The sequence below is a fragment of the Pelobates fuscus genome, chromosome 11 (genome assembly GCF_036172605.1).
Source record: "Pelobates fuscus isolate aPelFus1 chromosome 11, aPelFus1.pri, whole genome shotgun sequence".
Lineage (NCBI taxonomy): Eukaryota > Metazoa > Chordata > Amphibia > Anura > Pelobatidae > Pelobates > Pelobates fuscus.
The window spans coordinates 52554733-52571115 of NC_086327.1; the positions used below are offsets into that span (position 1 = coordinate 52554733).

Here is a 16383-nt window from a genome sequence, read left to right on the forward strand (position 1 = left end):
TACTTTCTGGATTCCTATATTTTATCTTAGCTTTGTCAATACATATTAGTCTATTATTCCCTATCCTCCTTTTTAATGTTTTTGTTAACCATTTTGAAATCCTATTATTATCATAATAAAAATTTACTTTCAACCTCTCCAAATTTTTATTCATTGTTTCTAATTCTATTGCATTATTTTTGTTCACTTAGTTGATTTAACGTTTCATCAGTCAAATACTTTTAGTTTTTTGCAGATTATCTACAATATTCTGTGTATAACTCCGCTCTAGGGGCACCTTTTTGTTTATTTATCTTAATTTTAAGTTTTATCAAATATCCTCTTGACACAGCTTTGAAAGCACACCATATCATTGTATAAGACATACCTTCTGTACTGTTTTCTTTAAAGTATAATTCTATAATATGTTTAATAAAGTCTTGATTCTCTTTTTTGTCAAGTATACTATCATCTAAACGCCAAGTACTAAATGGTTTATACGTTTTCGTATCCTTCAAAGCAAAGGAAAAATATAGCTATGATCTGCCCATGGATTATCTTTTATCAAAATGTTTTGAGTCTGTTCTACTAATCTATTCTCCCCTAGAACTAAATCAGTTGTTGAATAAGAATATTGTATAGTGATGTCGCGAACATAACATTTTCCGTTCGCGAACAGCGAACGTGAATTTCCGCTAATGTTCACAAACGGGCGAACCAGGTGAACCGCCATAGACTTCAATGGGCAGGCGAATTTTAAAACCCACAGGGACTCTTTCAGGCCACAATAGTGATGGAAATGTTGTTTCAAGGGGACTAACACCTGGACTGTGGCATGCCGGAGGGGGATCCATGGCAAAACTCACATGGAAAATTACATAGTTGATGCAGAGTCTGGTTTTAATCCATAAAGGGCATAAATCACCTAACATTCCTAAATTGTTTGGAATAACGTGCTTTAAAACATCAGATATGATGTTGTATCGATCAGGTAGTGTAAGGGTTACGCCCGCTTCACAGTGACAGACCAAACTCCCCATTTAACGCACCGCAAACAACCGCAAACAGTCCATTTGCACAACCGCAAACTCCCCATTTGCACAAGGTTGGATACCAAGCTAGCCATGTCCTGTTCCTTGTCCTCCCTGATGTCATTGAAGGTCTCTTCCTCCACCCAGCCACGTACAACACCAAGGGTCTCCGAAAGGTGACAACAAGCCCCTTGGGACGCCTGCTGTGTTTGGTCTTCCACCTCCTCAAAGCCACCTTCCTCCTCCTCTTCTTCAGACTCCTCTCTCTGCGTTATTATAAGGTGTGTTAAGTAGTACTATTTCTATCAGTTGGTCCTCCTACTTCAAATTTGGGGCACTGCGCGTGTAATCTAATGTGCCACCAGATAGGAGTGGTGTGTTAAGTAGTCCCCCTCATTAGGCCTTTTTTAGTCGAATGTATTGCCCGCTGTCAGTCCCTTCGGGATCCATCCCTCATTCATCTTAATAAAGGTGAGGTAATCTAGACTTTTTTGAAATAGGCGACTTCTCTTCTCAGTGACAATACCTCCTGCTGCACTGAAGGTCCTTTCTGACAGGACACTTGAAGCGGGGCAGGCCAGACATTCTATCGCAAATTGGGATAGCTCAGGCCACAGGTCAAGCCTGCACACCCAGTAGTCAACGGGTTCATCGCTCCTCAGTGTCGATATCTGCAGTTAAGGCGAGGTAGTCTGCTACCTGTCTGTCGAGTCGTTCTCTGAGGGTGGACCCCGAAGGGCTGTGGCAATGCGTAGGACTTAAAAAGCTCTGCATGTCCTCCATCAACAACACATCTGTAAAGCATCCTGTCCTTGCCGGTGTGGTCATGGGAGGAGGAGGATTACTTTCACCTCTTCCCCTGTTAGATTCCCGTTGTGCTGTGACATCACCCTTATACGCTGTGTAAAGCATACTTTTTAATTTTTTATTTAACTGCTGCATCCTTTCCGACTTGCGATAATTTGGTAACATTTCAGGCACTTTCTGCTTATACCGGAGGTCTAGTAGCGTGGACACCCAGTACAGGTCGTTCTCCTTCAGCTGTTTTTATACGAGGGTCCCTCAACAGGCACGACAGCATGAAAGACCCCATTTGCACAAGGTTGGATGCCGAGCTACTGATGTCCCGTTCCTCGTCCTCAGTCATCTCACTGAAGGTATGTTCTTCCCCCCAGCCACGTACAACACCACGGGTACCAGATAGGTGACAACGAGCACCCTGGGATGCCTGTTGTGGTTGGTCTTCCTCCTCCTACTCAAAGCCACATTCCTCCTCTGACTCCTCTTCCTCACAATCCTCTTCCAGCGTTGCCGCAGGTCCAGCAAGCAATGCTGATAAGGCTGTTTCTGGTGGTAATGGTGAACACAACTCTTCCTCTTCACGCTCATCTACGGCCTGATCCAGCACTCTTCACAGGGCACGCTCCAGGAAGAAAACAAATGGTATGATGTCGCTGATGGTGCCTTCGGTGCGACTGACTAGGTTTGTCACCTCCTCAAAAGGACGCTTGAGCCTACAGGCATTGCGCATGAGCATCCAGTAACTGGGCAAAAAAATTCCCAGCTCCGCAGAGGCTGTCCTAGCACCCCGGTCATACAAATAGTCGTTAACGGCTTTTTCTTGTTGGAGCAGGCGGTTGAACATTAGGAGTGTTGAATTCCAACGTGTCGGGCTGTCGCAAATCAAGCGCCTCACTGGCATGTTGTTTCGCCACTGGATATCTGAAAAGTGTGCCATGGCCATGTAGGACTGCCTGATATGGCCACACACCTTCCTGGCCTGCTTCAGGACGTCCTGTAAGCCTGGGTACTTAAGCACAAAGCGTTGTACGATCAGATTACACACATGTGCCATGCAAGGCACATGTGTCAACTTGCCCAAATTCAATGCCGCCAACAAATTTCTTCCGTTGTCACAAACCACTTTGCCGATCTCCAGTTGGTGCAGAGTCAGCCACTGATCCACCTGTGCGTTCAGGGTGGACAGGAGTGCTGGTCCGGTGTGACTCTCTGCTTTCAGGCAAGACGACGTGACACTGCCGTATCCGGGATGTGGAATAGTACCTGGGGAGCTGGGGGGTGCTGTTGATGTGGAGCAAGATGCAGCAGCAGAAGAGGACTCAGCCGAGGAGGTTATGGAAGAGGATGGAGTAGGAGGAGTAGAGGAGGTGGCAGCAGGCCTGCCTGCAAGTCGTGGCTGTGTCCCCAACTCCTCTGCAGAGCCACGCATTCCATGCTTGGCAGCCGTCAGCAGGTTTACCCAATGCGCAGTGTAGGTGATATACCTGCCCTGACCATGCTTTGCAGACCAGGTATCAGTGGTCAGATGGATCCTTGCCCTAACACTGTGTGCCAGACATGCCATTACTTCCTTTTGCACAATCGAGTACAGGTTGGGGATTGCCTTTTGTGCAAAGAAATTTCGGCCGGGTACCTTCCACTGCGGTGTCCCAATAGCTACAATTTTTTTTGAACGCCTCAGACTCCACCAGCTTGTATGGTAAAAGCTGGTGGGCTAAGAGTTCCGTCAAGCCAGCTGTCAGACGCCGGGCAAGGGGGTGACTTTGTGACATTGACTTCTTACGCTCAAACATGTCCTTGACAGACACCTGACTGTGGGCAGATGAGCAGGAACTGCTCAAGGCGAGAGACGGAGTGGCGGATGGTTGAGAGGGGGCAAGGAGGACAGCATTGGTTGATGTGGCTGAAGATGCTGGACCAGGAGGAGGATGGCGGCTTTGAGTTTGTTTGCTGCTTGTACTCATGTGTTGATCCCATAGGCGTTTGTGATGTGCGATCATGTGCCTACGCAAAGCAGTTGTACCTAGGTGGGTGTTGGACCTCCTTTGACACAGGTTGCAAATGGCATCGCTGTTGTCAGAGGCAGACACACAAAAAAAATGCTACACTGCTGAGCTCTGCAATGACGGCATTCTGGTGGTGGCAACAGCATGCGTTGATTGGCGTGCTGTCTGGCTGACCCCGGGTGCCGATGCATGCTGTCTGACTGTGCCACTAGCTCCTTGCGACGACCTCCCCCTGCTTCCAACTCGTCTCCTCCTCCTCTCTGTCTCCCCATCTGAACTTTCCCCCTGTTCTTCTTCTCTTCTAGCGGGCACCCACGTGACATCCACGGATGCATCGTCATCATCAACCGCTTCGCTTGTATCTGACAACTCAGCAAAGGAAGCAGCAGCGGGTACAACATCATCATCATCACACCGTACGTCCATGTGTGTAATGCTCCCTGACTGAGACCTATCCCTGTTATGTACATCCTCTGGCAATAATGCTTGTGCATCACTCATTTCATCCAACTGATGTGTAAATAACTCCTCTGACATACCAAGTGAAGCGGCTGTGGTGCTAGTGTTGGTGGTGGCGGCAGGCGGGCGAGTGGTAACTTGAGAGGTGCCCGAAGCTAAGCTGGAGGAGGATGGTGCGTCAAGGTTCCGAGCGGAAGCTGTAGAAGATTGGGTGTCCTGTATTAGCCAGTCAACTATGTCCTCAGAACCTTTCGAGTTCGGGTTATGTGGCCTCATTCTAGGGCCAAAGGGAATCACAGCACCACGACCACGATGGCCCCTGCGGGGTGGCCTGCCTTTGCCTGTCATTTTTTTTTCGATTAGTGGTACTATGCGTGCAAGCTACTGTGACAACAGATATGAGTGGCACTGTGCACTGGCAGAAGCTGGCAGAGTAGATGCTGTAGGCCTGACACACACGCTTGCAGACAACTAACTGCTATTCACTCTATTACATTTTTTAAATGTACACTACTGTTACCCCAGATATGAGTTGCACTGGTGTGACACTGTGACCTGAAACGCACACGTGTGAAGGAAACTGACTGCTATTATATTACAGTCCAAAACTTTTTTTGTTGTTAAATGCAAGCTATTGTGACACCAGATATGAGCAAGTGGGTACAGTATACGCTGTGAGCCTGACACACACGCTGGCAGGCAGGCAACTGCAATTAGATTACACAGAAAAAAAAGAAAAAAGCAGACTGATGTTCTAGCCCTAAAAAGGGCTTTTTGGGGTGCTGTCCTTACAGCAGAGATCAGATGAGTCCTTCAGGACTGTAGTGGACACTGAATACACTAGCCTAGCTATCAATTTTCCTATTAAATCAGCAGCAGCACACTGTCCCTCCTCTCACTAAGAATGCAGCTTCAAAATTAATCTAAAATGCTGTCCAGGAGGTGGGAGGGTCTGGGAGGGAGGGCCTGCTGCTGATTGGCTGGAATGTGTCTGCTGACTGTGAGGTACAGGGTCAAAATTTCATCAATGATGACGAATAGGGGGCGGACCGAACATCGCATATGTTCGCAATCTGTGACGAACGCGAACAAGCTATGTTCGCCAGGAACTATTCGCCAGCGAACTGTTCGGGACATCACTAATAGTGTACCCTGGAGAAGTGTGTATATTCATTTTCCATTGTATGGTAAATTCGCCTAATATCTAATTATTTTCTTTCATAATATTTCCTAGAATATGAGATTTTTTTTTCTTTATTTTGTTATTCACCTTACGATTGTATTTGATCTTTTTATCTAATACTATATCTGGAACACAATTAAAGTCTCCAGCAATAACCAGTATTTAACTTTTTCTAATTTCTTAATTATTTAGTTGGCAACATGTTTGGCAAATAAAAGTTAACAAATGTATATATATGAAAATCTACTTTACATATTAGAATTTGATATCTTCCCTCATTATCCAACTCTGAATATATTGTTTCTTTTTGGAGCATTTTAGAAAAAACAATGGCAACTCCTCTTTTTTTCTTACCATTAAAGATGCATGTACAACTTCCTCAAATAGCTCATATCTACATCTAATCTTCTCTTCCCTTTTCCAATGGGAAAAGGGAACATAGCAATATCGATATGTTCTCTTTAATTCATATAGAAGCTTTCTTTTAAATAGGGTATTAAGCCCCTGAACATTCATAGAAATGCACTTAATAGATATGTCCTCTTCATTTTACTCTCTCTCATGAGCTTGATCCTCCTCTCAGAACAAACAAAAAATTCCTGAACACATACCGTATATACTCGAGTATAAGCCGACCCGAATATAAGCCGAGGCCCCTAATTTTATCCCAAAAAACTGGGAAAACGTATTGACTCGAGTATAAGACTAGGGTGGGAAATGCAGCAGCTACTGGTAAATTTCTAAATAAAATTAGATCCTAAAAAAAATATATTAATTGAATATTTATTTACAGTGTGTGTATAATGAATGCAGTGTGTGCGTATGTGTGTGTGTATGAGTGCAGTGTGTGTGTGCATGAATGCAGTGTGTGTGTGTATGAATGCAGTGTGTGAATGCAGTGTGTGCAGGGCCGGTGCAAGGATATTTGCCGCCGTAGGCAAACATTTTTTTGCCGCCCCCTCCCCCCCCCCATATGTCCTGACTTCCCCTCCTCCTCCCTCAGTGGTCCTTACCTCCCCACCCCCGTGTTCCTTCACCCCCCCCCAGTGGTCCTGACTCACCCCTCCCCTAGTGGTCCTTACCCTCCCCTCCCCTAGTGGTCCTTACTTCCCCCTCCCCTCCCATAGTGGTCCTTATCCCACCCCCTCCCTCTCATAGTGGTCCTTATCCCCCTTCTCCCTCCCATAGTGTTCCTTATCCCCCCCCATCCCTCCCATAGTGGTCCATATACCCCCCCTCCCTCCCATAGTGGTCCTTATACCCCCCCTCCCTCCCATAGTGGTCCTTATACCCCCCCTCCCTCCCATAGTGGTCCTTATACCCCCCCTCCCTCCCATAGTGGTCCTTATACCCCCCTCCCTCCCATAGTGGTCCTTATACCCCCCTCCCTCCAATAGTGGTCCGTATCCCCCCTCCCTCCCATAGTGGTCCTTATCCCCCCCCCCTCCCTCCCATAGTGGTCCCTATACCCCCCTCCCTCCCATAGTGGTCCTTATCCCCCCCTCCCTCCCATAGTGGTCCTTATCCCCCCCCCTCCCTCCCATAGTGGTCCTTATACCCCCCCTCCCATAGCGGTCCTTATACCCCCCTCCCTCCCATAGTGGTCCTTAACCCACCCCCTCCCTCCCATAGTGGTCCTTATACCCCCCTCCCCCTCCCATAGTGGTCCTTATACCCCTTTTTTTTGTTATTATTAATTTTTTTTTTTTTTATTATTATTTTTTTATTATTATTTCTTATTTTATTTATATATATTTTTTTTCGCCCCCCCTCCCTGCTTGATATATGGCAGGGAGGGGGGCTCTCCTTCCCTGGTGGTCCAGTGGCAGTTCAGTGGGGGGGAGAGGGGGGCTGGCAGAGCTGTAACTTACCTGTCCTGCAGCTCCTGTCGGCTCTCTCCTCCTCTGCGCCGTCCGTTCTGCTCTTCTGTCAGCTTACACTGTAAGTCTCGCGAGAGCCGCGGCTCTCGCGAGATTTACACTGGGAGCTGACAGAGGTGCTGACCGGACGACGCAGAGGAGGAGAGAGCTGACAGGAGCTGCAGGACAGGTAAGTTACAGCTCTGCCAGCCCCCCTCTCCCCCAGTCTGTATTATGGCAATGCAAATTGCCATAATACAGACCTTGACTAGAGTATAAGCCGAGTTGGGGTTTTTCAGCCCAAAAAATGGGCTGAAAAACTCGGCTTATACTCGAGTATATACGGTAAGTCGCACTTATTTCCCATAGCATCCTCTAACAGATATCCAAGCAAGGATACTGCTAAGAGCTAATGCGGTTCGGCGACCATCTTCTCACTATTCTATATTACCCTACACCATCCATTTAAAATTCTATCAACAAATTATAAGGGTGATCCTGGGTAAGGCAAGAGGAGAGAGTGGTGAGGGAAAGAAGAAAGGAAACAAATGCTATAATTGACTCTTTTGTATCCTAATTTTTCTTTTCACCTCCCCTAAATAACCAATATTTTGTTCATATGTACTATAAGTTACAGCATTTTTCTCTTTTTCATTCCTCACTAGATTGCTTTATAGTTCTAACTATAGTCCCTTTTAGCAATTAAACAGTGTATTAGGATTGATTAGAAACCATATAGAATAAGCTGAGGTTTTTACCTTTTTAGCTAGTCTCCCCTTAACCCCTTAATGACACATGACATGTGTGACATGTCATGATTCCCTTTTATTCCAGACGTTATGTTAAAGATTTTTCATTTATATAACAAATATTGGGTAGATGTATGTACAGCTCAAAGCAACAAACAATGAGACTTATTAGATCTGTGCTAGTACATTACCACTCTCTTGTTAGCTTGCCGTTTGCAATTTCTTTGATTCCTGCCAGCTGTTTTTATTGGAAGCCTTGATACCTTATTTTACACGTCAATTTCGTCAGATAACCACCACAATCTTCTCACTGTTCGTATTCCGAGCTTTTCCTTTTCTTCTTTTAGTTGTCCTCTTAGTGTGGAACTCCTTACTACTCCTTATTGCTATAGGGTTTTCTTCCTGCAACTTATTTCACTGTCACCATCCCCGCCATATCCTCTCCACAAAACGTTGCATCCATGCAGTTACATACAGCCGCCGGTCCATCAGCTCAGCAGACCCTGACTCCCAATGTGTGCTCATGTCCTCACGTCATTGCATCAATGTCATGTTTTTTTTTTTTTTTTTTTAATTATATATATATATATATATATATATATATATATATATATATATATATATATATACACATACCCACACACACACACACAATAAATGTGGATGTCTACAAAGTCCTATATAATTGTTACTCATTAATAAGTTTAATGTTTATTAGGTCTCTACAAACATAGAGGTTAAAACTGTAAATATTTGTGTAACGGATCACCTGGCAGCCCGACCGGATACCTTCCGTTGATGGATGCTCCTAGTACTTCCTGAGGACTCCAAGCACTCCGCCAGACACTATAACCACTGCAGACCCCACGAACCACCGCAGCTTGGTTGGGGTCTCGCCGTCTCCACCCACTCTGGACCCAAGACCAGGGTTCAGCTTCCAGTAGGTCAACCTCTCCGAATTCCAGAGAGCAAGCACAAGAACCAGCTCTTAGCAGAGTTTAGTGATTATACCCTGGGGAGTACAGTGATTATAGCAATCCCCAGAGTGTAGTTCTCCAATCCCCCAAACATGAGCCGAAACTTCATGAAGGTCCAAGATGATCTGACTTTAATTAACACTCACAGACTTTTATGCAAGTCCCCATGCAAGGGGACATTCCACAGGGAGGGACAACATGTAACCAATCCCGTACAGTAAAACATAAAACACACCCAGCACAAACACATAAAATCCTCCCCTCTGCCTGTGATATAATTACTGAACACAATGGGTTAATGTAATTTATCACAGGCAGGAAAAATACACTTTTTCTACATATACTATAACTTTAAAAATATGCATCATATTCACATAAAACATACATATTCGGAATCAGCATACTTTAAATACAGACATAACCAAAAATCAGACAAATCCCCCCCAGTACATAAAAAGTTAAGTGGAAGTCCTTTATGACAGACCGCAAGCACATTTCCCTGCCCAAAACAGTTCCATAGATTTGGGCTGTGCGGTCGGTCAATTTCCTACAGAAAAACGTCTAAGTCCCCTTCGAATGCACGAACGGGTCTGTTCGTGCAAATAGCACATTGCAACCGGCTGTTCGAATTGTCGAACATACTTCGACTTTTACCGAAGTGACGAAGTGGAGGTGATGGTAAGGGTCAGCGGTGTTCGTATATTTGCCCAGCCGATTTTAGTTCCATAGATTCTTTAGCTTACACCGCTGACCGCGTTCGACTAAATTAAAATGGCTTTGACGACTTTGTCAAACTTCGGCGGCATCCGAAGTGCCATATAACAAGTACCAACCCTTCCCCATAGTTCTTAAAGGGCCAGCAGCAACATAATAAAAATCTATTAGCCCAAATAAGGTTTGTAAAGGGCCATACAATCCAGGGCCATAGTCATGAGGCAGGAGGCTGGTACTCGGGCTCCTCCAACAGCCATGGGAAAAGGGCCGCTTGTTACCTAACCATGCAGGGACAAAAGGTGTTTTGTCACAATTTGATATAGTTTTATTATCATAGGATGTCTATTATTTGTCTATATATATATATGTGTGTATATGTGTATATATATATATATATGTGTATATATATATATATATATATATATATATGTATATATATATATATATATATAAAATTATAAAATGTATATTTTGCAATTTTTGGGGAACCCTAACCACATTTTGCTTAAGAATGCCAACAATTTAGTTTATTTTTATAACTACATAGGTGGCTAAATAAAAAAAAAAATGCAGTGTTGCGAATATACAATATGTTGTAGCAAAAATGTTTCTTTAAAAACTGACTACAAGATGTACAGACATCAAGTTTAGAAATGTATCAACATACTTTAAATATAGGCACAGGAATAGTGAAATCAACTCAAAGATGTTCTTTGACAAACGTCATGAGAAACTTATTTGAACAGAACTCTAAAATTGGTCACTTATATAATCTGAACAGGATCTTAGAACATTCCACTCAGAGAAGACAGGTCGGGGTCCATTACTGGAGGATTGGAGAGAAACTACAAAACCAATTATGTGCTCATATAAATTAGTGGCAGCTAAGTTTGAAGTTTATGGTTTTCAATCAAGAGTGGAAAGCTTTGTCCACAAGGTAAGTACTTGATAAAAAAATATATATGTTAAAGCCCACTGAATACATATTACTGTGAGCACATAATTCCATTTTGTATTTTTAATGATAAATGTAAATATTTTTTTGTATTTATAAATTATAAATCTGCATAATGTATTACTAATTATTATTATTACTTGCATTTAGAAAGTGCCAACATATTTCACAGCACTGTACAATTAGTGGGAAAAAAAAGTCAGTACATAAAATATACAAAATGCTGTCTGGCAGGCAATATTTAAAATAAATGAGGAATAATTAACTGGGAACTTAAGTAGCTGGAGAAGCATGCTATATAGCTTGAACTATCCAGGGAAGGTGGGAGGAGGGGCAGGTGGGTTGGTAGTGTTTTATAGAAATTAAGTTTCTCTGTATATTCTGTTAGCTGCGTTTGTGGACTGAGGCCTAGTGAACAGAACTAGTGATAAGACAAGATATTTATTGCTATGAGGGACAAGGGATGGAGGGGGGTTACACAAACATTTGTGGCATACACTTTGTTGTGTACAATGTAGAGCATATTTAGGTAAAAAAAAAAAAAAGTTGAAAAAAAATGTAAAAGTAAAACAAAAATAAAACGTACCTGCTATCCAGCATTTAGGTCACGTTCTCATTTCAGCCTGATCCTCCTCCGATGAGGTGACTCTACATCATTACAGGGATGTACTTGCGGATAGGTTAAGGTGATGACTTTGGCAGCATGGAGGGGAGAGGTCATGCTGCAATTGCACGTCTCTCGCCAGCATGCTATGTGTGCTGACAACAGATTCTAAGTATGCACTCTCTTTTTGGGATAGCTAAGGATGCTGCTAGAGGTGAAGTTAAATGTACAGCAGCACAATGCAGGGTGACATTGAGAAATGCTGCACATACGGTCTCCATTTTCCTCAAAATTAACGAAAAGAAAAATAAGTATAACTATATTATTGGCCTTCTGCACTAATGTAAAATGTTAGTAAGTGGGCCTGCGTACATTTAATTAAATGTTTGTGACTTTTTTAATACATATTTTAACAGTATTCAGCTTATACTTTACCACAACAAAACATCTATTTTAAGACAAAACTTGTGAGATTACTACAAAAAGATTAAAAAATTGAGAGCACGCTAAATTGTAAACAATAATTGTTTAACATATTTTATTTTTTACTTTTAGAACATAAAGGACATTTTACTTGCAGGACACAGACAGGCTGTTGCTTGGATGGATGAATGGTATGGTAAGTGCAGAAATTCTATTTTACTAAAAGATTGATTCAATTAAGAATTTCACAACATGAAGACAGAGACAAATATGGAAGTAAAAAATGTCTCTGATCAAGTATACAGTACTACAAATTCACGGTCCAATAGGAACTCATACTAGACACCGAGCTGGGGAGCACAAGTCAACAAAGAATGGATGCAAAAAATGAATTGGGTCAAATGCATGAGTATAGCATAGAATCTATTCCAAAGTATGCACCTACCTACAATGGCCATAGAAGAAATTCTAGGCACACACATTTCTGAAAACTATTTTAATGTTTTTCAGGTATGTCTTTAGAAGATGTAAGAAAATTTGAAAAGAGACTTCAAGAGGAAACAAACTGCAAAGTAAATTCCCAGAAAGCAGGTGAGCAATTATATGACCATAAGAGAAAATGATATTGTTTTACTACAAAGATACAAACATATAAACTTGTTAACAGCGCAAAAGAAGGGTCATAAGTCATCTACAGGGCAATGAAAATCACCCCTAGCTCAGTTTTCTTTTTAATGTATATTAAAGATCCATCTAGTTCTATGTTTCAGTCTTGGCACAGCCAAGGCACACAATGTTTGTTTTTTCAGGAACAAAGGTCACAGTTTAGTACACTGGTTGACAGAGAGCCATGATTTAGGTGGTCGTTTCCAGGCTGGGGTTAATACAGAAGTCAATTTCTACATTTTATTTTATATTTCAAAGCTCACAAACAGATATTTATTAATTAGAGGGCATACATTAACATAGTATTAAAAATCAAGGAAGGTAATGATTCCCATTTAATAATAATATTGACGCCTTTTTTGTCTATTTAATCTAAGGATTATTATTAAGAGATAAGTGCAAACCGCACTTACTAATATATTTCTAAATCTGTTCTTTTCACACATTTATTTGTATGTTTGTATTGAGTTTTAGTGGGAATTAGTATTGTGAAAGCCACATGATATGTTTAATTATCCAATTATGCCGAATGTCTTATTATTTTCATTACACACTGTTACTATATACATTGATGCAACGTTCAATGTCTTTTGAAAATGTACCTTTTTGTTGAGGAGCTTGAGGCATCTCTTTTAGTCAAACATTTACTAAAGCGGTCAGCCAATGCTGCACACCCACTTGGACTTTCTTTGCTCTGTTCTTATTTTACGGAACTATTTGAGGCCTGTCTTGCAAGGCCTGCTTTCTTTATTCATGCTATACTATATATATATATCGGTTTTATGGCTGGAACTTGACTTGGCCATTCCATTGCAAGTTTTCTGTTTGTTTTCGTCAGATATTGTTGGAGGTTTATTTGTGATTTTAATATAGTGTACAAAATCGCATGGACTATGATCTGTTAGCTTGAGGTAAAAAAAAAAAAAAAGACTCAGTATGAAAATAACTTGACATAATTGGTATGTAATAGATTTACAGAATTAATTTATGAAAATGCATCAATAGTAAAGATGAAGCAGAATTGTAAAAACAAATTCTGTAAAAAAGTATATTAAGGCAAAGAAAATAAACAAAATAAAGGGGATAACAATAGAATCTTGACTACCAGAAATAAATTAAAGGGCTCCCCCACACTTGGAAAGGGAAAACACATCATAAAGTCTCAAACGTAAACAAAATAATGGAACCGCTTGCATCAAGAGCTTAATATCCCATGTTTTAGGAAAGTGCTATCTGTTTAACTGTAGAAAACCCCCCAAAGAAGAAAATGTTAAAATAATTTAGAAAGAAAACTAAATTTAAAAATAAACAGTTGATAAACTGGTTTAGTAAATCAATGGTTATACCACCAGGTGCAGTATCTCAGAGTTCCAGGTTCAACCAGGTTCAACTCAACCTTTCAACCTCAGGCTCATAAAATTAATGTCATTAAGTTGGGCTGCAATTACACTGAAACCCCAAGGTGTAAATACGTGTGGGGGAAATTAATTCATGTAAACCTGGTAAATAGTTTATTACTCCTTTGTTATATGTACATACACATATATAATTGATAATTTATTGTCACTTTGCTGCAGCAGTGACTGTTTAACTTTTCTCCTGCATATAACAACTGCTTTTTAGTATTTTAGACTCAACAGGACAGATTATTCACCATAACAACTTCATCTAAATTGAACTGTTATGGTGCCAGAAGGCCCTCGGCACACTCTTACCCAAAGTGAGCTTCCAGCGGTCAGCTGAAGCTCTTAGCCAAAAAGGGACTTCTCATTTTTAAAAAAATGGCTTGAAAAAGGCCTTACGGAAATTCCAGTAGCTGGATGTCATTTAGGGGGAGCTGAGACTGGCACTGAAAGTTCACATTGGGGTTAAACCCTTCCCCATGTGGTAAGAGTGTACCCGGTGGGCCTCCTAGCATCATAACAACTTCATTTATATTGAAGTTGTTTTGGTGCCTGGAGTGCCCCTTTAAGTGAGAATTACTTAACTTTTCTTTTTAGATTTATGGATGGGTTTGTATTGAAAAGCACCTGAGCAGTTACATGCTTTCTGTGTATATGTCTGCCTCTCTCATGTGTGTGTTAATCAGATTACATATTGATTGAATATTACTTGTAAAACGTAAGAAGACTACCGTTTAACTATGCTGTAATGTACCAAAGTTATTTTAAACTGTATTTTATTATGTATACACATTTGCTTGTACACGTGTATTTATTTTTTTAGTTTGTCATGCTGTTTCAGACAGCTGTTTTTCAGTCTTCACATCATGTGTATCTCAATTACATCTTTTTTGTAGATTGTAAAATCCCTAACCGAAGAAGCTCACAAAACAGTTTCAAAATCATTCACGGACCACAGTAAGAGACCCATTTTACTGAAGATTACACATCTTTACCTTTTTTTCTTCTAGTGATGGCGCTTCTAAAACATATCTAATTTTACATTATATCAACATAAATAAACTAAATTATTCATTTTATTGCAGATTTCAGAAAGGGTTTTAGAAAGACTGCACTTTTTTCCTAGCACTTCGTGCAAATGTATGTCCTGTTATCTACATTCGTTTTAGGTTCTCAAAATTATCATTTTTTAATCCTTGCAGATTCAAAAACTGACAATCATCTAAACATTGCTGGGGGAAAACATTCGATTAATCGTTCAACATCTTGGAATAATGGAAGTGAAGCACAGTCTTATGTAACTACCAATGGGTCAGCAGAATTAAAGCCACGGCCAAGATTACCTTCGGCTCCAGAATAGTTGCTTCTGACCGATTTGAACTCTTTGAAGTATGGATCTGGACATTATGGATAAAGCTATCCTGAAGCTTGTTACTGTGCAATCCAGAACCAAGAGTTTAACATGTATATGATGGAATAGCATGGCCAGTGAGATTTTGATCACTGTTTACTTGTGCATTGTAAATAAAGGTTAAAAAGAAAGGACTTAAGAAACCCTCACAAAAACATGGACTTGTTCATACAAATACATTTGCAATATAAGACAGGATATTTTTCAATTATTTTAGGATATAAAGAAAATTGTATCTATTTACTAGTTGGAGGTTTTTAAATATAAATAAAATCCCTCTCTTAGGAACGGTTTATAGGAAGGTTTAAAGAAAACTAAAAAAACAGAACATGTTTTTATAATGTATTGTAAAACAAGTGATGCACTGATTGATTGCTACTTCTGAAAATGTTGTAAGCTACAATCCATAGCTACAGGGAACTTGTCATTTAAATAAAACTGTGTTTTATATCCTGGTTGAGACATTTAACTGATCAAGAATTTTGTAAAGATTACACAGGTGAACACTGATTTTATTGTCAATGATGTTGGATCAATTGAATAGTTTTTTTTCTAGATTGTTTATTATTTTTAGCTAATGGATGCCGCCATTGAAAAACATTTAAAAATATGCAAAACAGTTCAATAATCAGCCATAACTTACCCAGCATTTATCTGCCAACATGTCTGTCCCATTTGCCTTTAGACATTTCCTCCATTTCTTTTATATCATGGTGGAGAATTTCACCCCTTGTTCCTCTCTAAAATCACCAAGATTATCTGGAAACCTCTTTAAGCGGATTGTAGAAAGTGTACCTTTATGCTCATGTTAGTACCCACATTTTAAAGTTAGAGAGCATGTTTTGCACCAAGTTTTCATAACTGTCTGCTTTGTAGTTATCCGAGAATCTCTTGAAAACTCATAGATAACTGCACCAAGAAGAATTTTGTGAAATTCAAATCAGTGAGTTTACACATTTTAAGACCATCAAAGACTCCAGCCCTTTTTTTCAAAAATCAGTCCAAGGAACGATCTACAAATTTATTTAAAGCATTCTCCATCTCTATCCAAAGTCTTGACAAATTGCTTCATCAGTAGATCACTGGTGGATAACGTTGATAAACAATGTTAAAGATCAGATTAGATTAAAGATTACAGTAAATAAAAACAACGTTGTTGGGTA

General features: G+C 40.7%; 1 protein-coding gene across 1 annotated transcript in view; it reads left to right on the plus strand.

The window, feature by feature from the left end:
- Nucleotides 1-15770, plus strand: part of LOC134577885 (cytoplasmic phosphatidylinositol transfer protein 1-like) — a 189719-nt gene extending 173949 nt beyond the window's left edge. Inside the window, exons 7-10 of the mRNA XM_063436800.1 lie at nt 10540-10695; nt 11873-11936; nt 12251-12331; nt 15012-15770. Coding sequence (XP_063292870.1) covers nt 10540-10695; nt 11873-11936; nt 12251-12331; nt 15012-15169 — 459 coding nt within the window. The 3' untranslated portion in view covers nt 15170-15770. The remainder of the gene's footprint in view (nt 1-10539; nt 10696-11872; nt 11937-12250; nt 12332-15011) is intronic.
- Nucleotides 15771-16383: the final 613 nt, after the last annotated feature.